Source organism: Macrosteles quadrilineatus, unplaced genomic scaffold, assembly GCF_028750875.1.
Source record: "Macrosteles quadrilineatus isolate MER2022 unplaced genomic scaffold, UCM_ALF_1.0 Scaffold_3__2_contigs__length_128488019, whole genome shotgun sequence".
NCBI lineage: Eukaryota > Metazoa > Arthropoda > Insecta > Hemiptera > Cicadellidae > Macrosteles > Macrosteles quadrilineatus.
The window spans coordinates 15,127,514-15,151,965 of NW_026542596.1; the positions used below are offsets into that span (position 1 = coordinate 15,127,514).

General features: G+C 35.0%; 1 protein-coding gene across 3 annotated transcripts in view; it reads right to left on the reverse strand.

The window, feature by feature from the left end:
- LOC128991140 (uncharacterized) overlaps positions 1 to 19,086 on the reverse strand; it is a 245,629-nt gene extending 226,543 nt beyond the window's left edge. For 2 of the 3 annotated variants that reach the window (XM_054413904.1, XM_054413902.1), the window contains exons 1-2: positions 18,891 to 19,004; positions 14,125 to 14,316 (exon numbers count right to left, since the gene is read on the reverse strand). In XM_054413904.1, the coding sequence (XP_054269879.1) occupies positions 14,125 to 14,251 (127 nt within the window). In that variant the 5' untranslated portion in view covers positions 14,252 to 14,316; positions 18,891 to 19,004. Of the gene's footprint in view, positions 1 to 14,124; positions 14,317 to 18,890 lie in introns of all 3 variants that reach the window. The other variant, XM_054413903.1, reaches the window with a different exon arrangement.
- Positions 19,087 to 24,452: the final 5,366 nt, after the last annotated feature.

Below are 24,452 nucleotides of genomic sequence, written 5' to 3' on the forward strand. Positions count from 1 at the left end.
GGTATTGGTGTTCATCGGGATTCTCCTCAGGTACACAATACGTGATATATTTGTACATCAGTTGGATGAGCTGGGTTTTCCATATCCAACGTGTGTCTTTGTATCTCGTGTTTCATTTGGTAAAAATTGTAAAATATACTTTATTATCAATCTCTAAGCATTGCCTGTTTCGTGTACGTAGGGAACAACTGGATTTTTCACTTATGCTCACTATACGGGTTAGTTTTGGATTAAATCCAAATGTATGGAGACAATCATAATGAGTTTTAGATTGATTTTTACGATAAATTTGAGTATACATTAAACCATTTAATTTCAAATTCCATTTCAGACATTTCATCCATAATGGTCAAGCTCAAACCAGTTTGTTATTCAAATAAAATATAATTTCATGAGCAAATCGAAGAGTTAGCAGAGGTTCATTTTATTACTTGATTTTTTTATACTATGCAAGATACAATATGCCATAATTTATTATGAGTTGAATTTGTAGTATGGCTTGGCTGAAATTTGACTAATTGTCCAACAAAAAAAAATAATTGACAGCAGCTCACTATATAGTAGACTAAATTCATCTGACTACGTTAAACTTTATTCTAAATCTTGCTAAAACTTTAACTTGGGAATGAAAAATTTCTTGTTTTGTCCATAGTAAAGTATTAAACATACCCCTTTATAGAAAATAGCTATAAATCCTTTCCATATATAATCTATATAGATCCTTTCCATAGCAATATCACCCTTAAATGGAACAGCTGAATACAATTTAAATTTAAATAATCCATTTAAACTCATATCAACGAAGTTTAGATTTTCAATCAGAAATCAATCTTTTGAACCCAAAATTAATAGTCAAAACCAATCTTGTTTCATTTTCTAGTTTTTTGTCACCAGATCGTCCAAAAATAGTTTAAGGTGAAAGCAGAAAGAAAGTTTCTTCTATGTGTAAAGTATCGGCTGACAAAGACTAACGGGCAGAAAGTGGTTACATAAGCGTCATTAGACCTTCGAGCTAAGGCTAAACAAATAAACACACACACTCTTTGTGTTACGAGCTAAGCTATGCTGACGAAAGTTAAAATCCTCTAGGGAAAGTATATGGTTTTTTTGAAATTACGATACTTATCATAGAATAATAAAATAAAATAAACGTCATCTTAAGCAAGAAATTAAAATACAGTCGAGCATTCGAATTGATGTTATTAGTAGAATCCTACAGTGGTAAAAAAATGCAGAGTGAGGCGTTTCTTGTAATCAATCGAGGAATCTTAGGTACAAATGAGACAAGATTTCACAAAAGTCAGAATAGCAATTGATTTGACACCGAACTAAAGAAAATTTTAAACATGTTATTTAGCTAGTTATTGATTTTTAAATTTGACATTAATTGTGACATTTTAAGTTTTTTTTTCTTATAAGCGAGCTGTAGTAGTCTTAACTACTATACAGTTATCAACTGTTACCTGTTTGTAGGATTCAATGTAATATGAATAAAGAATTTATGAAAAAAACCCCAAATAATGACAAATTGCAAAAACTGGAACACAATCAGTCTTTTTCAGAACAAAACTAGCAATTTCCGGATCAAAGGCAAGCACTTTAACCAGCCTGCAAACCAATCAATTTATTCATTGTTTAGAAATTCCATAAAACACAACATACTGTTTTATTGTTTTTTGTTGCACTACCAATTAGAGGTACATATTTAGGTTTTAACACAAAGATAACCTTGCGTATAAACAAAGAGCCAGTAATGAGATCTTGTTATTTACTGGGTTACTATGTCATGTTTAGTGTATGTGTATAGAGATGTTGTTCTAAAAGGTCACAACATGTTCTAGATTTAAGACACGTGGATGCAATTGCATATAAGGAGACATTGTCACTCTGTTATAAAATTTATATTTTAAGATTTTAAGTTTCAAAGCATGTTTGTAATAAAAGTATTTCTCATTGGAATGGTGAAAGTGGTACGTTATAACTTTTACCTACGACCGTTTTTTAAAATAGCCATTTCAGTTCAGTTCTTAGAATTGAAAATTTTCACTTAAAAGCTGCTTACTTTCATAAGAGCATAGTTTCATTTCATAACAGCATAGTTTTACTCATAACAACACGGGTAACGGACCAATGAGGTTCAAGGATTCAGAGAAAAGAAGTCAAATTGTAATGCTTCAAACGTCAACTAATCAGCTGATCAGCTGATCAGTAGACAATTTTAATTGTTGATCTGACTTTTTCCTGTTGATACTCGCGTATTCTTAACCTAAGTTGGTGGATGTTAATGAAAGTTAGATTAAACTGATTTAAAAATGGCAGTTAGTAAAAGTGAAGTTGACGAGATGGAAATGAGAGCACAAACTGTTTGTGCTAACCTTTTGCCACTAAAATCGAAAAAAGGTATGAAATTGCATACTAGCAATTAACTGTTTCACTATATTATTCAGTTGTCCAAAAAAAATATGCAATATTTCCGTAATAGTACCTGATACAGTATTTATGGTAAGAATGCTACTAGCAGAACCTATTCCCAGAAAAAAGTAACGTATTATTTAACGAAGTTTTACCATAGATAAAAGGAGTAGAGTGTCTATACTCCTTTAATCAATGGTTTTACAAACACGTAATTACATGAAATCAGCTGATTATACAATAATTCGTTGCATCACTTTCAGTGGCAATTACAATAAACGAAAACATAACCTCTCTCAGAAGTTATGAGTAGTGATTGTTAGTAATTAAAAACCAGATTGTTAGTAATTAAAAAAACGGTCGTAGCAATCGTTACGTAAACTACTATTAGAAAATTGAGTTTGTAAAAATAGGCCTAGAGGTGCTGAAATTTTTACTTTAACAATGTATTATATTTTTTTTTAACATTATATTAAATATTTGTGAAAAGGTCTAAGATTATTGTTCCAAAGGATGGCTTTTCAGAAGGTTTCATGATTTTTTGTACTGTAACAGACTGATACGTAACAGTTTGTCCTCAATTAAATGAATCTATGTTTTTTCAATTACTTTTTTATAGTTTGTGTCTGTGAAGATGCATTGTTTTTACATATATACTGTACCTTTACGACATGAAAAATCTAATAACCAACTACGGTTCAGAAGGAATAGTAGTATTAGGTTGAGATAACAATGTCAAACATTCTACGGCCGAACTATATTAAAAGATCAAACGATTTGAGCCTTGTTGTAAGTCTAGCGTAAGACAACAATGGGTAGAAGGGCATTGTTGGGACGAGATTGTTAAGATTCCTTTAACTACAAAGAGCTCCAATACAGGTCAGCTGTTTTTATTTCGTAATTTGAGGCTAAGCCAATTATAATGGTTTCCTGCTATTACAATTTATCAAATTGCACCCAAAGATAGAAAGTTTCAATATTGTCATAACTGTGGAAATGTCATTAGGATTACTTGTAGTTTCAATAAAATGCAATCTCTTGGTTGACAAATAGGCTATACAGGTGGCCCGGAACTCTCTACCAATATTTTAGGGCATTGCTCCTGGGTAAGAAACATAACTAAATATCATATTTAAATTGTCCGGAAGTCCTTAGTTACTCACAGAGCCACCATTTAGTTTTTTTCAGTTATTAATTTTTTTCTAAAGAATGGTTAAACATACGAAATGGAAACTTTGCAAAAACATTTATGACAACTAGACAAAAAAATTATGAAGATTTTTCAAATTCATAAAACAAAATGGCGGCCATTTAAAAATTTCTTTCTTAAATAACTTAAAAACCATTGATAAAAAAAATTAAATGACTGCCATTTTGTTTTATGAACTTGAATAATCGTGATAATTTTTTTGTAGCTTTGTCTAGTTGTCATAAATGTTTGTGCAAAGTTTCCATTTCGTATGTTTAACCATTCTTTAGAAAAAAATTAATAACTGAAAAAAAACTAAATGGTGGCTGTGTGAGTAACTAAGGACTTCCGGACAATTAAATATGATATTTAGGTACGTTTCTTACCCAGGATCAATGCCCTAAAATATTGGTAGAGAGTTTCGGGACACCCTGTATATTATCGAGAGACGAAGGCAACGAGTTGATCGTTGGCTATTTAATACAGTATATTTGAAACACAACTATAATGAATTATATATTTTAATTAATGAATCATTGAACTAGTAGGTAGGGTCCATACTAAATTGTAGAGAGAAAGTCGATACGACAATAGGCAGCCGACAAAATTCATCCTTTCCCAGATAAATATTTGATGCTAGAGAGCTTTCCTTAATTTGTAACTAACTTTCGTAAAAAAGCTCAAATGCATATTGGAATCTAAATATCAAGAACTATATCGAAACAAATGTTAACGTTACGTGAAAAATCTATTTTATATTTTACCAATCCGAAATGTATTTTACAATAAACCGATGTTTTCCTGATAATTGTTAAGATCATTTTTACAAATTTGTAATGCAGTTTGAGCCTTTTAATTGGTCTTAAAACCTATCTAGGCACAACTCCAAGTGCTTCTATTTTTACAATATCATTGGCAGTTTTACCCTTTTATAAAGTAAAGAACCCTGTTATAGGTACTTCCCAACTACCTCAACATAGGTACTACTTTACAACCTCTATATTTTGTTTTATTAGGAAAATGTGTAATTACGTGGCAGTTTTTATAACACATTTAGCCTGTAAACGTAAGTCATGTGACACTAGTTTTTTGTGATTTAATTTTGTATAAAAGATTTTGTTTACACGTCATATTTCTCATTACATATCGTTTTATTACTGTATATATTTTAACAGCTAATATTTAAAAACCTCTAAAGTGAATCCTCATAAAAACACAAGGTGGCTCACACGCTTGTCGTAGTCAGGTGGCAGGTGGTAATCGCCGGAACATATGTTCACTGAACAGCTGGTCACCTGTGTGATGTCATCTCCAGCTGACTCTAACTTACTGTCATGATAAAAACTGCATTCTCGATCGCATCGTTTGTAATTTTTACGTGCTGTCCGTTTATTTGAAACTTTATTAAGAATATTAGTTTTAATTTTTAAATAAAATACGTCTACAATATTGTAATGTATTTGGTTTATTTGTGTATATATGTGTAGGCTACTGGTGTATGTTTATTTCGAGTGATCGCAAAACCCACAAAACCACATAAGAAATAATTTTAAACAAAAGTAATGCGTGAATTTACTAACACATAGGCTCCTTTATGTCCTAGAGCTAAATTTGGGGCCTTTCAAAGGTTTTAGGTGGATATTTGAAGGTACAGTAACATATTGATTTCTCCCTATAGCATAAAAAGTAATAACATCGTATTTATTGTTTCTCTATTTACATTTTTTAGGCACCTTAAACTTTCGATCAATTTATTAATTTTCTCCAATAAAGAAAATGTTCTAAATTCAACCACACTTGAGAATGTTGGCACAGTTTGCCTTCTTTCCATTTATATAATAGTGGGATGTAATCAATACAGGTATTGATTAATGATATATCTAAAACATGAGATTTTTCTCTTCTATGTCTACACCTCATTTCAAAGCTTGGTTTTATAACCTTATACTAAATACTTATTGGCTATTATAGTGATAAACCTAAATAACTACTGTATGACAATATAGAATTGATTACTATGAAACACAACTAGTAGGAAATCGTTTCAACAAAACAAATTAAAGGAATTGGTATTATTTGCTAAAAACATACTTCAAAATGTGATCAATTAGAATTTAGACGGTTAATTAATTATTCACACTATCTAAAAGCAGGTTTAAGTTTTAAGTCACTAAGTCAGTTCAAAAATTGGTTTGTTTTGTTTTTTAAATGCGATGTGCTGACAGATTACTTCCAGTAAAAAACCATGTCAATTATTACAGCACTCTTTGTTCGCACGTACATATGTACATTTACTTTTATATTTCACTGACAGTGATAGCCTGTTCATAAAAACCTGTCCCAACTCAACATTTAGTCACCTGTTTATTTTGCCAGCTGTTGACACAGCTGATGCAGAATTGTTGGACATTTGCATCGTAAACATTTCCGCCATGTGTACATCAGTGTACTCTATGGCATGACACATGAGCTTTCGCATTGGGTTTGTTAAATTCACACTTTGCTCAGCTGTATTTTTACTATCACAATTAAAACTTGAATACTGGAAGCAAGTAAAATACAAACTCCCTACTAACTGCATGTTGTATAAACGTATTTAATATGAAATCCACGCACAAAGATTTTGAATATTATTTAAACAAGCATATTTAGATATAAGGAGTAATTTTATATAAATAGAGAAACACATTTGAGAACCAACCCTGCACAAACTATACAATCTACGTGCAGACAATACGATGAATATATTTACATAAAATATACAAATCACACCCAAACATTATTAGCCTACTACATGTAATACACAAATCTACAAACCACAAACAATTTATCGTGTGAGTACAATTGTACATAATCACAACTCGTGTACAACGTGTGGAAACTAACCGTGACAGTTTGTACTTGTAAATCACAAACGGTGAAGCATTTATTTGGACGCGGTGTACACATCGTTGTCTGCGGTAAGGGCAAACAATGCCGTCGGGTCTTTTAAAATACTGCCTGTCACACTATCTGGTTGTCTCGCTAGCAAACAAATGGAAACTTAGGCTTTTCAATTTGACTTTTTACGTGTTGCAAGACTTGAATACAAAATCGCTTAGTTGTTCCATAATTTTCCAAAGTTTTTAAGTTGGCTGTAGGGTGATCGATATTGGTACGGTGAGATACTTTGGAGATATTTCTGTTTACGCTCAAACTATAAGGTTATGCCAGGAATCGAGTAGATTTACATTTTTTTTAACCTCAAACATTTCTCAGACTTGCGATGATATTAATATTGCTACGAAACAAGGTTAGGAACGCAATTAGGCGTATAATGGTCCAAATACATTGTGTGTAAGATACGTCTAGAGACAAGTGATATGTCTTGTGTTGCAGAAGAAAACAGAATCTAATAAAGTTAAAGCACAGAAGCCTTATTATTATGTGTGCATTTACTGGTTATATAGGCTGTTATTGATTAATATAATATGTTTCCTTTAAGGAACATTAAGGAAAGTCCAATGTTCAAGGTAAGCTCAGTTTGGTCCAATTTTGTAGCATAAAACACTACTGACTTATCTAAAAACGAACTGTTACCCATAGGTCATTAGGTGAGGAAACACACCGAATCACAAAGGAGTTTCCAATAGTTACTAAATAGTTTGATGCATCACTCTTCTTAGAAGGAATGAAGCTAAATAGTATGATGCATCACTCTTCTTAAGAAGGAATGAAGCTAAATAGTATGATGCATCACTCTTCTTAGAAGGAATGAAGCTAAATAGTATGATGCATCACTCTTCTTAGAAGGAATGAAGCTGGATTAGAAAGCAAGGAAACACTGACACAAATTTATTAGACCGCAACCAACATAATCAGTATCTATAATATGCTTGCATTATGTCTACTTAATGTTATTCTTGGGTTACGGGAGAAGTAAAATATATCTTACGTAACAAAATATCGTTAAATCTATCGTGTATTAAAACTTTGCTGCGTTTTGCAAGGAGATTTGTGATTTGTCAAATGATATTTAAGAATTTTAAAATAGTTAATAGAGAACATGATGATAGTAGTTAAAACAATGGCTTACAATATGATCAATAACTAGAGTGAATACAATATTATCTCTCAATGAAAAAATTAGTTTATACTCTTATAACACTTTAACTGTAAGTAGCAAGCATTGTCATGTAACTTTTGTCATATCTATGTGAACGTGGGATGTTATGGTGGTCCATACGGCATTTATGTCAAGGAAGCTCTAGTTGAAATGAAGCAAACCACATCACTGATAGTGATTCAATGCTGATAGTTATCGCTTTTAGCTAAACGCCGTGACCCCGTGGTGAGTGGACCACAAAAGCAACAACTGTAAAGACCTATGCCTCTCAGGTTAAACAAACTCATGCAGTCGGTAAAATTTCTCAAGCAAAAGTCATACGATCATTATATCGCCACCTTAGAATTTCTTGTACTAGATCGACCATCGCTAATCAAAAGGCCATGTAAAGCTAAGCTGAGAGAAAGTTGATTCACTCCGAATGAATGCCACTATAAACAAAGGCGCACGTGCCTAGTCTGCTGCTGATGAAGTCTCTGCTGGAGAGAAGAAGTAGAGAATGGGCGCTGGATTTTCGCGTCACTATCAATATGGCTGCCAAGGACGCCAGGTCCCGTGAAATGGCGGCAAGACATGCCTCTTGCCTCCTGCAGAGTGCAGACGTGCAGACCTCACGATCATAACTGCATCTGCATCACAACTTTCTAGCGGGAACACTTAACCAGATTTTATTCAAAACTGTTGTTTTTAATCACTTTAGAAATATAACGAAGTAAACAACTAGTGTTTTTCTCGTACTTTGAAACGGGGCGAGGACGTTAAAAATAATTACACATATAGATGTTGTTGTAAATCTACTGTAGTTAGTCAGAAGTCAGTATCACGAATTCACTTAATTTAACGAATTGATTAACTGTAAAGTGCACTCAATCAGCTGGGTAAGGGTAACAAGAAGAAAACCAAAACAACGTAGAATGTTTATTTTATTGTATTAGTCAGGTTGGGTAGCAGGAAAATATTTCAGTTCTGGCAGACAGGCTGCAATTTTAGGTGGTTATAGTATACAAGTTTCTGAACCTAAAACCGCCCAGACCCCAATTTTTAAGGACCTCGGTCGTCCGTAATGACGTCATCAAAATGGCGGCCGTAAGAGGATGCTGAGTCCCCATGAATTGGCTATAACGACCGAATGCCTGAACCGATTTTCATGAAATTTGGCACACAAGTGCTTGAATACATTATGTCGGCCTGGGTTGAAAATGGTCAAGTTTCATGAAGTCATTTCAAAATGGCGGCCATTCAAAACTAAAAAAATTATGAGGAAAATAATTGTGAATTGTTTTATACAGGGTGAGTTTTAAATGAGTTCCCCCCCCCTACTTTTTTATACTTTTCTTGAGATGTCAACTCCGAACCACGTCAGATAATTGTAGAGTAACGATTACTTCATTTAGACTAGTTTTTATTGTATCAGTTTTTTGTCATCAAGCTTTCTTGATAAAATATAACAATTATTTTTATTTAAAACGTCAATATTTCAAAAACCAAACATGAAAATGAAAAACGGATTGCAGCATTGAATTCACCATAAAAAAGTAGTTCAAAATGATGGGTCACAACACCACCTTCATATTTAAAATAATTTATCACATTTCAAAATGGCGGATCCAAGATGGCGGCTGAAAAAAATACGTCCGTCATAACCGAGTTCAAATAGGTCAACAATGAATGGTGGTGTCCACTTATCTTTATCTAGCACTATTTTGAGATTATGGCCTTAGTTTGTAAATGCACAATGTTATAATGGACTAAAAATAAAGTTATAAAAAGTTCACATAACTTTAGAATGGATCAACATTTTTTTAAACGGATTGCAGCATCGTATTCAGCGTAAAGGCTTTGTTTGAAACGGTGGGTCACAACCCTATCTTTACATTTGAAAAAATAACTTTGTTTCCAAAATGGTGGATCCAAGATGGCGGCCAAAAATGTAAACCCAGTCAAAATGAAGTTCTTGCTACTCTACAATGATCTGACATGGTTCAAAGTTGATATCTTAAGAAATGTATAAAAAAGTAGGGGGGGAACTCTTTTAAAACTCTCCCTGTATAAAACAATTCACAATTATTTTCCTCATAATTTTTTATAGTTTTGATCAGCCGCCATTTTGAAGTGACTTGATGAAACTTGACCATTTTCAACCCAGGCCGAGATAATGTATTCAAGCACTTGTGTGCCAAATTTCATGAAAATCGGTTCAGGCATTCGGTCGTTATAGCCAATTCATGGGGACCCAGCATCCTCTTATGGCCGCCATTTTGATGACGTCATTACGGACGACCGAGGTCCTTAAAAATTGGGGTCTGGGCGGTTTTAGGTTCAGAAACTTGTATACTATAACCACCTAAAATTGCAGCCTGTCTGCCAGAACTGAAATATTCTGCCACTATATGCAGCTATACGACCCCACTATATACATATTTTAAAATACAATAAAATAGTAACCGTATATTTCTTTTAGTGCTATGAACACCAAATTAATTTACTACCAATAACTCTCGAAACTTAGGTGCCTTAGAGGCGGTTTTTACTATGTGGCCGGGATCATGATTTGAGTGAAGCTTCAGTAGGCTAGTATTTTGAAGAAAGAACAAACCGTTTTTGATTTATTAGCGAATTTCCCTATAGGGAAGTAGCTATTACCGTAGGTCTCATGGTAAGACCTAAGCCCGGGACCGATTTACTTTTTCATTTTGATGTCCCCAGAGGCCAAAAACACCATTCGTTCAAATTTTTATATATCTATATATATATATATATGTGTGTGTGTCCATCCGCACGATAACTTGAGTAATTTTTGTCCGATTTTGATAAAATTTGGTTTGAAGGTGTAAGGCGGGATAAACTTGAATGAGTTCGCGAACCAGCATGATCGGACTATGGGAACGGGGGTTTATGGGGGGTTTTATGGGGTAAAAATAGGTTTTTCCCATTTTTGACCCTAAAAACACAAAATTTCACAATTTATTCCTAAACCATTTTGTAGAGCTTAAAAAAACAAATAATTTAGTATATTGAAGCGTTACTATGCGCCTAATTGTAACGGAGAAAAATCAAAAAAATTGTAATTTTAAAATTCCCATGTAATTCTTATGGAGAATAAGTCAACTGTTGTAGTTTGCTTGTTTATGAACATATTTTGATCAAATTTGGAAAATACATTAATTTCTTACTAAACCACAGTACCTTTTAATATTTTACATTAAAAAAAAACTTTTTTACCCTCCCTGTTGCAGCAAACCTAAGTACTCATTAAACTAATTCTGTTAAAATAGGGAATAAATGTGATTTTTTTAAGGAGACATTTTAGTTTAAATCCAATCAAGCAGATGGAAATTCGCTAAGTCTGCAGGTTTGCTGCGGCGGGGGTATTGTAAGTAAAGAAGATCCCCCAAATTTTCGGTTGATAAAACGCCATAATAATCAAACCCCAATGTTGAAGGACCCGTCTGTATTTTGGCCATTATTGAGTAATAAATTATCCTAAACAAATAATCAGCTGATCTCAGTCGGTAATACAGCTACACTCATTCAGCATTTATAGTCAGTTCGAAATACGTACTCAAAGTTGATCGTATCACTGTATTAGTGTCGTAATTATGTTATTAAAGAATTTAAGACTTTTTGAGCAAATCTTTGAAAGCCATATTCTAAAAATAGTGTGCGGTACAGTGTACTGCGGATGCGTTGAGTGCGTATAAAATGATGACTGCGTTTTGTGACTTCACGGTCTACCAGTCGTCATGGTCGGTGCATTCGGGGCATCCACGTGTGTACATTGTTGAGACCAAATGTTTTCCCAACCTGATAGAAAGTTCTGAGGAAAATAATGTTTCACGTTAGGTGTTCAGAAAATGTGTGGGGTAAAACCCGTCCTTCTGTAGAAACCCCTGTAATCGTGAATGTTTTATAAAGATGGATTTAGAAGGCAGATTTGGAATGGATAAGGTCAAACAAGATTACAATATATTTAAATTGGGTTTGCTAGTTTATAAGGTTCTAGACGAGGATAAACAAATCGTAAGCAGCGCTGTAGAGTAGGAATAAATAAACCACAAAGTAGCTTTAGATGTTTAAATGTGACAGCCTAACAATAGACTCAAACAGTTAACGCAGTTCAAATAAATAAATATTTAAATACGGATATCTTAAATACTACCCGAACTTACGGTACTTTGGTATTATACAGACCATACCTAATAATTATAAGGATGGACAACGTTTTAGGTTAGGTTAGGCAACTTAAAATATTTTGTAATTTTAACTAATTAAAATCTTATATGTGGAAGTCGATGTATCGGCGACGTCGAACCTACTCAGTTATTAAAAGCATTTCTATTTTCCAATTAAAAAATACATTTCAAGTCAATTATTTTCAAAGGGGCACATACGGTTTGGGTTAGAGCGTGGAACCAGTGGTATCGAGTGTCTCGAGGCACAGATTAAAATCTCGCTAAACATCACTGACTTCCCTAAGTGATTAACAACGCCGTACTAAATAAATGCCTCCACTAATTGTCATGGATATACAAATACATATAGTTTTAACTCGGATTTACGTTGCAAATGATCAGAAATTAGTAAATGAGCCCAAAATAACTTAAAACGATTGAAAGGGAAAGACTAGAACACGAGGCAAGTGACTAGAGATGAGTCAGCTGGCAGTTGACGCTGTTTGTGAATGAAGACTGGAAGCTCTGTTTGTCCAGATGCTTATCTTGGCCGTTTTCGTAACTACTGCGAACTCGCATCTGGTGCTGCTATTAAAATTATCGCATGGCTTTTAGTGTGAAGAGTTGTCCTATATAATGAAAGTTTTCCCCGCCTGAGACTCTGTGAGACCTATTCTGTTTTCTTTTTAAGATAGGCCTAGGTGGTGGTTTTAGAAATAAAAAAAACTGGATTTTGCACTCGAACTCAGGATAACCCGCGACTCGTGAACCGCCCCTAAGCATTTTATCGAAGCAATCTGGTTATTCTGCAGTGCATAATCAGGCATCTTACAAAATCCATTCATTGATCTTTCAGTACCGGGTTTTACCGGTTTTACACATATGGATGAGATGATGAGGTCAGCCCAGTGAAAGTTAGGTCTAGAAGACTGCTCAATCTTCATAACTTTCTATACCTTTCCTAAGGCTCCTACAGTTCCTGTCAGCTATAATTCTGATATGAAACTACTTGGATCCCGGATTGTTTTATATCTATTTTAAAGGGAAGTTTGTGTCTGACTATTTGAGTCTCTGTTTGTGGTGGTTAAACTAAAATACTACTCAACCAATTACAGTGAGCTGAAATCGTACACATAAGTAGATAATTAACCTGGCCGGCACGTAGTTCATTGGAATTCCTTCGGAATACACTATAGTATCTCTAATCTCTCCTTATTAATAAATCCGTTTAGTACAAATGCAGTGGTGTGCAAATAGTACAGTAACTGAGTAGCTGCTATAGATAATAAACCTCCTCTAGCTTGCGAGTGTACTCATAATGGACAGTCCATTTTTGAGGCAAGCCGACAATTTTGTTGTTACTAATAACGCTGAAAAATCTATAACATTTTGTATTAACTATTTTCTTTATCCGATAAAAAATAGCGTTACCTTGTTTAATGAAAACTAGAGGTCGTCCAGTGGTCGAAAATTCGACCGAAATATGTAATGTACGTACACGCATTGACTATTAGATACTGAAGTAGACATTCCATCTATGTGGACCAGCTCTTGCCATTTTTTTATAAAAAAAAATAACATGTAGTTGTGTGAGCCAGTCACAGAATGTGTGTCCAAAATCATATTTTCTACCTTATTTTGTCATAATAATAAGTCATTCCATAAGTTTGATTTAGTAAAAATCATCCTGTATTCGACAGAAATTAGTCATTTAGATCAGCGCAATCTGTTGGTGACTTACATCAACGACGACATATTTAATTTAAAAACTGGCTAAAACTTTAAAATGGGATGTAAGTCAAAGGAGTATGTTTTATCCATGGTCAAAGGTCCAGACATCTCTATTTTCAACCCAAACTGTAAATAAAACATGTGATTGTAATTTGTTCCATTTGTTTTGATTTTCTGTTTATATTTCGTTGTTATTTCGTCACCACTATGGCAACCCATAAAGCCCATGTCAATGGTTTTGTAATTTCAAATTCATTTTTTGTGCCTATATTTGAGCCTATTTAATTTTTAAAGGGATTCTGTACATCTACAGGAAACATCTTTCTAATGGTATGCTTAGATTTTCCCTACAATGCGCGCGAGCTGAGAAAAAAAGGTTTTAAAGAAACATGCTTGCCTATTAATATATAGATAATTATTAAATAGGTAAAGACAGCTGTTGGTGATTGAATGTTTTGCCTCTAGGACAGAAGTCCCGCGTTCTATACCATCATTTTTATTACTTATACACTAACCTGATGTGCTCTCGTAGTAGCCCCAAAGCGGCAAGGCGACAGCAGCTGCAGCCAATATAAACGAGACGAAGCCAAGAGCCGCTACAGCTGAGGAGTAGAGGGTTTTACTCTTTTGGGGCTCCGCCATGGTCCCTCGCTCATGATGGTCCACCCTTGTCTTCAGAACATCCTTTCTCTCACTCACTCACAACACTAATAGAAAGTCGTAGTTAGTTTGCTGCACTCTTACCCAAGGTTAGGAATCGTTAGTAATATACTTTTGTAAATTTGACCAGGTATCTTTTGTTTGTTGTTGCTGAGGCTTTCATGGTAGTTTGTTGATTTTAATTTTTTATATAGAGTGATTTTAGGTACTTAAATTTACTGGTAAAGATACACAGCCTATTTAAACATACTAAAAGAGGCTTGGTAAAACCATTCCAATAATTTTCAAAATTCATAAGTGAAGAGAAGTAGTTGACATTGAAGTTTTTGAATTAACTAATATTGTTACTAGAACGAAAAATTACTTAAAAGAAAATTGATTTGTATGTTGAAAATAATAGACATAGTCTAACTACTCTAATTTAGATTGTTAAAGAAATACCACCTCAGTTCCTGATAGTTATGCATTGTCATAATTTAATTTAGATGAGAATATTTAATAGCACTTTCACTCTGAAATCTCAGTTTAGGACAATGTGCTACACTTTTGTGGAACACGAACATAAAATGGCACCTTGTTTGAATGAGGAAGAGTTTGTCGTGGTGTAATGGTAGTAGGATGGTTGTGAAATAGCAAACAATTAGGTGTGTTAACAAGAGGTAATAGAGTGAAGGTCGCGTCACCACTCCCTCCATGCAGCGGCCGATGACTTTATCTGTGTCTTTGAAACAGCTGATTTGACCATAGATAAATCATACTCCTTGTGTTGCTTAGTCTATGATTTGACTAATGCATTAAAGTTTATTTCTTTCAAATCCGGAACAGTTCATCTATAAGTATAAAAGAGGATGTTTGTATATATATATATATATATATTTGTTTGTTTGGCAGTGATAAACTCAGACACCGCTGAACCGATTGCCACGAAACTTGGTACATACGTGTAGAATTTCATGGAATAGGTTTATACACCATCAATTTCGTGATCCGTCCAATAGGCTCCGCCCCAGTGGCTCTGGAGTTTCCCATGGAGAAATGGAATTCATGAATCTTAACAGCTGTTTCAATTAAACAAGTTGGTTCTGTTCTATTTAAAGTTACAAGGATTACCAACAGGGTGCAGCACTATTATTTCTTTTACATTTATGACAACAGCTAATTTGCAACCAAAAGGTGAGTGAGCGTAGCGAACGAGCTAACCTGAAGGCAAGTGAGCGCAGCGAACGAGCTCCAACCTAAAGGTGAGTGAGCGTAGCGAACGAACTTCAACCAGGACGTGATTGAGCCATGCGAACGAGATCATCTTGAAAATTAAGAAGTTAAACGGGGCAAAGCCCGCGGGTTACAGCTAGTTACATCTAAAGCGATTTTTTGAAAACCAGGACATTTGAGGAAACCCCGATGAAAGTACCGGTAAAGAAAAACTAAAACGAGTGGTAACCCGAAGAAGAACCAAATTTATCATAAAAATGCAAAAACATCGGTTCTGGACCCATTTAAGGTGTAAATTGTTTTTACACGAATCAATCTTTCAACCCGCTTAGAGAACATCTGAAATAAACTTAAATAATCCTAGAGTGAGTCCGATCAAAAACTTCTCCCTCCTAACATAACAACAATGAGATAAGCATAACAACTCTATACTACACGTCCAGTTGTGATAATGGTCTACTTTTACTGCTTAAAGGGCCAATTAATGACCTACATAGCCATCAACCGTGGTCAGCTGAGATTGACATGTCCAGTCAGCTGTTTAGATTATCAGCTGATCCGTTACGCAACATGTGACATGGTAGACGGCTACAAATAGCAATTCAATGTGGGATGTAAACAGGGTTGCCATCAGTGTTTCCAGGGAGTTTAACATCTCGGTCACCAATTAAGGCGAAAGTTTGTAGTACAGGAACTTCACCGGAATCAGGTTGTTATAAAGGGCAATTAGTTCTCTATAGTTTAAATGTTCTTTTGGAAAGCCGATTCTGGGATGTAGTTATGAATAGAAATTGCAGTCATGCTGCAACAATACTTGTAAACTTTGAAATTGTTATTCAATTGATTCAAAAGAGTAACGATTTGTCAATGTATATTATAGCTTGGAAAGTACAACTAATCTGAATAATGTGCCCTAAGGCCTTGAGGTGCTCCAATAAGCCTGATGTTAAACACATTAAAAATATATTAATTTGTACTGATTTAACCAAATCCAGAGGGGGCATCAAAAGAAGCGTGGCCCAAAAACACTGCCCTGAGGTACTCCAAACTCTTGCCACGTGTCAAGTTGCGTGTTTCTACCAACAGCATTTTTATTAGTCTTGCATGCGGACCGTTTCCATTCATCAACTTGGATTTAGCCTACACTGTTTGCACCGTAACCTAGTTCCCTCCAATATACTGATCGATGGCGGGCTTTTGGACAGTGGGTTAGTTATTGCGATCCACGCCCTTTTTAGGGTTGAAATAGATTCTTCTTTTATCAGTAAGAACCAATCATTCAAATGTTCTGGGAGTGGTGTGTATATTTAAAACTGTGGGTTAAAGAGGATTCAATTTGAACTCATGACTATTTTAAAGCTAAGAGAGTTGTACTTGTAAGGCACGGAAAAAAACATTCTTTGTGAGATTTTTTCTAAAACTGTATTTGTTTAGTGAGTTTAAGATTTATGAGTTTAAGATTCCTTCCAAATGTCTTGTTTGGTGAAAATAATATGTAAAAGATCGCCTTTCAAAAGGAACTAAATTAAATAATAAACGGTATCAGCATTCTGACACATACTTTCTCCCATAAGTTTGTTAACAACCTCATATCCGGAAATGGGATTTGTAAAATTTTGTTCAGAATTTAAGGACTATAACATACTACATATTTATCAAAATAGTTCATGCCATTTTTGGGAAAATCCGAATTTTCGTTATTTTATGGGGTTTTTATGGGGAAAATAACATAATTTACAATAACTTTTGAACAGTAATTTTTACAGGAATGGGATTTGTGCCGTTTTGTTCAGAATATAAAGGACTATAACATACTTCATTTTTATCAAAGTCGTTTGGGCCATTTTCGGGAAAATCATAATTTTTCGTTATTTTATGGGGTATTATGGGAAAATCCCCATAAAAAAAATGAAAAAAATGAAAAAAACTGTCAAAATTGTAAGAACCATAACATACTATGTTAAATCAAAACCGGATTTTTTTCTAAAATCCTCTTTTTTGTTATTTTATGGGTTTTTATGGGAAAATAACATAATTTACCATAACTTTTGAACCGTAATTTTTACAGAAATGAGATTTGTATCATTTTGTTCAGAATTTAAAGGGCTACAACATACTAAATTTTTATCAAAATCGTTCGGTCCATTTTTGAGAAAATTCGATTTTCCCGGATTTTTATGGATTTTTATGGGAAAATCCCCATTAAAAATCAAAATTTCAAAAAAATGAAAAAAACGCCTGGAGATACCATGGATTAGAACCTACATACCAAATTTCATCGAAATCGGACCACAGGTGTAGTCTCTGGCTCTGTACACATCCAGACACACAGACACACAGACACACGGACACACACACACACACACACACAGACATCACTTCGAAAACCACTTTTTTGGGTCCAGGGGGACCCAAAACGAATATATCCACTCAAAACTCAAACTCGAAAATTTTGACGAAAACAATACTTTCTCCATATACTATATAGTAGACATCAGTCTACGCTCTACCACCATTGATCTAGTAATGCAAATAAGACTATCTTGTGTTTACCCCTAACACCATTCAACATTGTCAACCGATTTGGTGTATGGTTTAATACACAGAAACTGGTTTAAGTGGACATTTCTGCACATACGATGGATGACAAGTTCCCATGAAGTAATGAAGAAATTACTAACAGGCCCGATGGTAATTGAAAGGCAAACATGAATCAATTTTATTAATGATATGCTTCATCTCGACGACTTTAGAGGAAAAGTACAGGACTAGGATCAGACACGGGCTTAAAACTTGTTGTGGACAAACCAGTTGGAACCGGTTAACTGGCCACGGCGCAGATATGGCGCGAACACCAGGTGTGATAGCGGGATATCGCTGGGAAAAGGAGGGAAAAGTAGCGGGAAACCGGGAAATGTTGAGTAAGCTACGGGAGATTCATAAAAATAGATGTAAACGTCAACACGGTAAGGGTTTTGAAATCCTTAAGAACTGAGTTGGGTTAAATCAAGAAGATAAAATTAAATTGATTGATTATTTTATAAAACTGCAACATACCACAATTGGTTGGGAATGCCGTAAACATATGAATAAAAGCTTTACAAAACAAAACATTTAAAGGAACCAGCGTAGATTTGGTTCGGAGCAGGTTATCATGGGGAAAAGTACGGGATGATTTGGTAACACTACGGGAAATTTTATGTATAGGGAGATGCAAAACATAGCACATGTGGCCAAACGTCAAAAGAGTATGGATACCAAACTAAAATAGGGACCAAAATGAACTAATAAAATAAATAAATTCCCAACTTAATTCAATCATACAATCAATCAAAATCCAAAAACTGGTTAAAAGTAATGTAAACACTAGAAATAGTCTCATAAGAGAACAAAATAATGAAGGATTTACATTTAAAACCACCGAGTTTCCTCAGGCATCACAATGGGAGAGTGCAACAAAACAACCATCACAACACAAAACTTACACTGATCACTAAACCATCTTGAATCACTACACTTGGCACAGGCACTTCACTAGTCACTAGTCTGTACTCCACATCGCATCGCGGCTGGCGGACTGGTGTACTGATGTGACGGTCCCACCTTGCCGCTCACCGCTCACTCACCGTGCCGTGGGGGGGCGAGGGGGGCCAGGGGGGCAAGGTAGGGGGTCACGCTATACTGCACTACCCAGCCTACCAAACAATGCTTCCTGTCCATCTGATCAGGTACAGTACTGCTATCACTAGGTGGGCTGCAGAATTAAATCGTGATGAATTGTTGCGGTACTAGGTGTAATTTGCCGTTTGGTCACGCTTGCTTCCTAAGGGTTAGGTAACTTACTGGGTTTCATACTAAAATACATTTTATTTTTTTATGTCCCAGGACGCTAGGCACGAGCCTGGAATTGTTTTTCACATTACTTCAGGCTAGACCTAGGGGTTGCGGCATCATCACTTCGATCAAATCCATTGGTGACTTGGCGGGGATCGAACCCGGGACCTCAGGGACTGAAATCCCGCGCTAACACTAAAATCTAACCACTACAACAGCTCGCTCCCCACATACTAAAATACTACGAATAACTTAGAATTTAATTTGGGTTGTTAGTCCAAAAAACCATCAAGTTTTGTTATAACATAACAAAACATTTAGATAAGGACTCACCGCTGTTAAAGTCCTGCACCATACCCTAAACCAAGGGTAGTTTTTTACTAGAGCCAGAGGGAGGAGGGTTACACACCCTTCTTGGTTGTAAAAAATCCTTTGTATCAATAAAATAAAATCTGTGCTGAATGGGATCGATGGAATTGTCTGGACTATAAAGCTTAAAAGGCTCACAACTACCTGTTAGTATTGAGGTACGGTACTCGGTAATAAACATAGAATATATTGTGGAAATTCTCTATCATGAATGGTCAAAAAAGCTTACCTTCGCCATATATAAACTTTAAATAAGTTATTCATAATTAATGTTGTAGCACAGGTTATAAAAGTGGAAGGACAAAACATAACCATCACAATAATCGACCGAGCCTCCCCTTCTTTGGTGTTTATTTATTCAATGGTCATATCGTAGTCTGGCTGTTGTATTAGTTACAGTACATTCGGCATTTTATCGAATTTCCCATATAGAGAATAAGTTATTGATGTACCGTAGTACTCATGGTAAGACCTGGACCCGGGACCGATTAATTTTTTTCGTTTTGAGGTCCCTAGAGGCCAAAAACACCATCCGTTAGCACGATAACTCGATCAAAAATGATCCGATTTAGATGAAATTTGGTACAAACGTGTAAATCTACATTTATTCGAACGAGTTCGCGAACCAGCATGATCGGTCTATGGGAACGGGGGTTTATGGGGGGTTTTATGGGGTAAAAATAGGGTTTTCCCATTTTTGACTCTAAAAACACATAATTTTACAATTTCTTTTCAAACCATTTTGTAGAGCGTAAAAAACAAATAATTTTGTACGTTGAAGCGTTGTTGTGCGCCTAATGGTTACGGAGAAAATTCCAAAAACTGTAAATTTAAAATCCCCATGTTATTCTTATGTCTTATGTTATAAGTCAACTGTTGTAGTTTGCTTGTTTATGAACATATTGTGATCAAATTTGGAAAATACATTCATTTCTTAATAAACTATTAACATTAAAGGAACACCTTTTTACCCTCCCTGTTGCAGCAAACCTAAGTACTCGTTAAACTAATTCTATTTAAATAGGGAATAAATATGATATTTTTAAGGGGGCATTTTAGTGTAAATCCTATCAGGCTAATGGAAATTCCCTTAGTCTGCAGGTTTGCTGCGACGGGGGTATTCTGAGGTTATTACAGTGGGTCACATTATGAGGATAGTTCTCACCTGGATGATTATGTTATATGTGGTGACATACCAGACAACAGAGAGGTCCTTGACATGGTTGTATCACAGTCTGACTGATGCATTAGTGACGCTAACAGCTGATAGTGACGTCACCGCCCGCATTTTGGGGTTAAGGGCTGTTCCGACCACGATGTCACCAGAAGTAAAAGTGGACCTACCCGCTCATTACAAATGACCGGGTGACAGCAAGGTAGATAGTGGGGCGTTCACCCGTGCTGTGGGACTGAAATACTACCACTATCTCATACCTCCGCAACGTCTCACTGTTTGCCCTTAACCTTGGCGATAACAGAACTTTTACTTTCAACTTAGTTACTTTATGATTGCTTTCAGTATTTTTTTAAGATTACATAACTTTACCGTGTCTTGCATTTTTGTATTTACTGGTTCTGAATATATTACAACTATTGCTTTGAAAACCGGTCAAGTAATGACAAGGTGACTTTATAAGGCTCACTTTTGAAATGCAGTGCATGTAAGAATTTGAGTACCCAAGTGCCTTCGATAAAAGTTCTCCCAATGCATTTCATGTGATAATTCATATGTAATAATGCTTCCCTTAGGTTCCAGTAATAATTGTAAAGCTTCACATATTTCGTCATAACTTTTATCCTCAATGTCACACGGGCTTAGATTAATTCTCAGGTCGTGAAATACTTTAGGTGCCAACAAATTGATCAAATACTGCTTTTTCTTTAATTCTGACGTGATTCCGTTTAGGTCAAAAAAGTTGTCTAGCCTTACCATATATGAACTCCATGTCTCACTAATATGTATGTATTTTTGTGTGTAGTGTGTGAATTGAAGATTAAACACATACATGTGTTAAATAATAGACTTCAAATGTTACATTCTTTATGTTGATAGTTGATTTACTAATTCGACGTTTCGTTTCATGAATCTTTATGAGCAATATTGCACGCTAAAATCTAAAAAGAGGATAAGAGAATGATCTTGGACGTATGCCTTTGCATGACTAATAGTCTCATCAAAAATGAAAAAAAATTTGCTAAGCAAATGAAAAAATAATTATAAAACAACATATTGTTTTCGAAAAGCGTGATCAATTGTGTTAGTAGTTGATGTGTCATAAATTGAGGGTTTTAGGCTTATGGTAATACTAAAACGGGAATGTTCAGTGGTCCTTCCTTAGCCTAGATCTAAGGCGTCGATTACGGCAACAGCTTCTTACGTATAGAAATACTCTTTAAAACAACAAGAAAGATCTCAATCAAATATGGAAGGAATATTCTTAAAGAAAGCATGTAAATAGCAACATGTCAACGAACAAAGTGAAAACTGTGCCATAGGTTGAGATGTCAAGTGACTTTGCCATAATTAATTGACATTTGCCCCCTCCTACGGTTGTAACACAAGTACATTCATAGGACTGTGACACGGGAAAGTATAACTACAGGTAAAGGAATGCTGAGGCTTAACAGCATTAGATGTTTAAATCATTCTAATCCACACAGATATACAATTTGAGTGTCTTCTTTACATTTCTTGGTGGTAAATGTTTACACTACACCACACCATAGCAGCAATAAACGAATCTATTTTCATTTACTGTCTGATTTTATGTTTGTCCTCTAATTAGTTTACTACTACGGGAGTCTTCTTATTTATTTGTTTATTTTTTGCAAAGGAATTCACGATTTTTACAAGAAAAATACAAATTTTTTGTGTGAAAACTAACCAGTTGAGTGAGTTTTGTAGTATAAATACATATAATCTCACTCCATTCTACACTCACCTTGCGTTCATACTCAGGTATAAATAAGCACCCATGACAACATAATAAATAATACATATAAATAAACATAACAATAACATATAAACAACATATAAATAAGTACTCATAACAACACGGGTAACGGACCAATGAGGTTCAAGGATTGAGAGAGGAAAAGTAAAATTGTAATGATTCGAAATTCAACTAATCAGCTGTTCAGGCCAATTTAATTGTTGATTGGCGCAATTAGTGTTTGATACAATGTTTCGTTGCATCACTGTCAGTGGCAATGAGAGGTTATAAACGAAAACATAACCTCTTTTAGAAGCTATGAGTAGTGATTTTTTGTAAATAAAACAACGTCGAAGGTAAAGTAGTGCACGCAACTCGCGTAAAATAATGTTAACGACACTCGTAGAAGTTTTTAAGGCACTCGCCAAGGCTCGTACCTTAAATTTTCTACTCGTGTCGTTAACACTATCTCTACGCAATCGTTGCGTAAACTACTATAAGGTGATAATTTATTAACAGTAATTAAGTTATTAGTTTTTACAGATGGCAATCGTGTGTTAGCAACAATGATCCAGGTAATATATATAAAGCTGTTTTAATGACAGAACCCCAGGGCCTACAAACGTCGGTACAATCTCTCTGAAGCCATGAATGAAATTGCAGCGGTTTTAGTCGTTTGATTGAGCTCCACAAAATATTGCAGTACAAAAAAAAAAACAGAACCTTCATGTTTAACAATAGTAAATATGGACCGACTTTAAATAAATAAGTTATGTCCACTCAGAAATTGGCACCGTTCTTTAATCTTTAGTACTTTTCTGTGGAGAGTTAAAAAAAGTGGCAAATTGTGGATTTGATCACTTAGAATAAAAAAACCCAATAGCAGTTTTTGATTAACCAGCAACATGGCAAGTCGACTTTCATCTAAAGCTATCATTAACTGTTGGTTGACTTGGTGACATACTTATTTAACTATAAAGAAAAAAAAGAAAAATGGAACTAATTTCTCTGCTGATTTACATATATAGTAATCATTTTATTCTTCCCGCAGTGGATGCTAATGAGTTTTTTTTATTAATAGGATTTATTATTTAGTTGTTTTCTATTTAGAGTAGATAAAATAAAAAGGAAACACATCCAGTTGCGAATGCGAAGCGCGGGTAAAGCAACTAGTCGATTAAAAGTTTAACGTGTGAAATAAAGGGTCATCTCTAGGCATAATCTTTACCTGGCTAGTAAGATGTACATCACGAAACATATAATAAATCAATTGTAAAAGAGGAACCTTACACTACTGAACGTAAGGAGAAGTTAGTATTGTTTAATTTTCGAACGTTAAAGCTGAAAGTATAAAGTATAAGTACCTGGGGACCGAGCTTTGCTCGGGGAAAATCATTAGTTTACTCTGAAAGCAGTCTTAGTATTGCAGATACATAAATCCATTCCCAAACTCCACACTGCTCGCCTTTACGTCCTTCAGCACTCCCTACGTCATGGACCTGTTTCTCTCCCTTCCCATTGCATGTTAGGATTGCAGATACATAAATGTAATTGCCACAGACAGTTCCCACACTCTGCACTTCTAGCCTTACTACTTCCTTCACCACTTCTTACGAAGCGGACCTGTTTCCCTCCCTTCCCATTGCATTTAAAGATTGCAGATACCTTAATCTAATCGTCATAACAGATCCCACACTCCGCACTGCTAACTTAGCCTTGACTACAATGTATCGAGTAAGCTTCAGTATAATCATTGCTCAATAGTAACAAGTGATGTTTTTGCTTTTGTACTGTATTTTGTAATTTCTAGTATACTGTGGGTAGATGCCTTTATG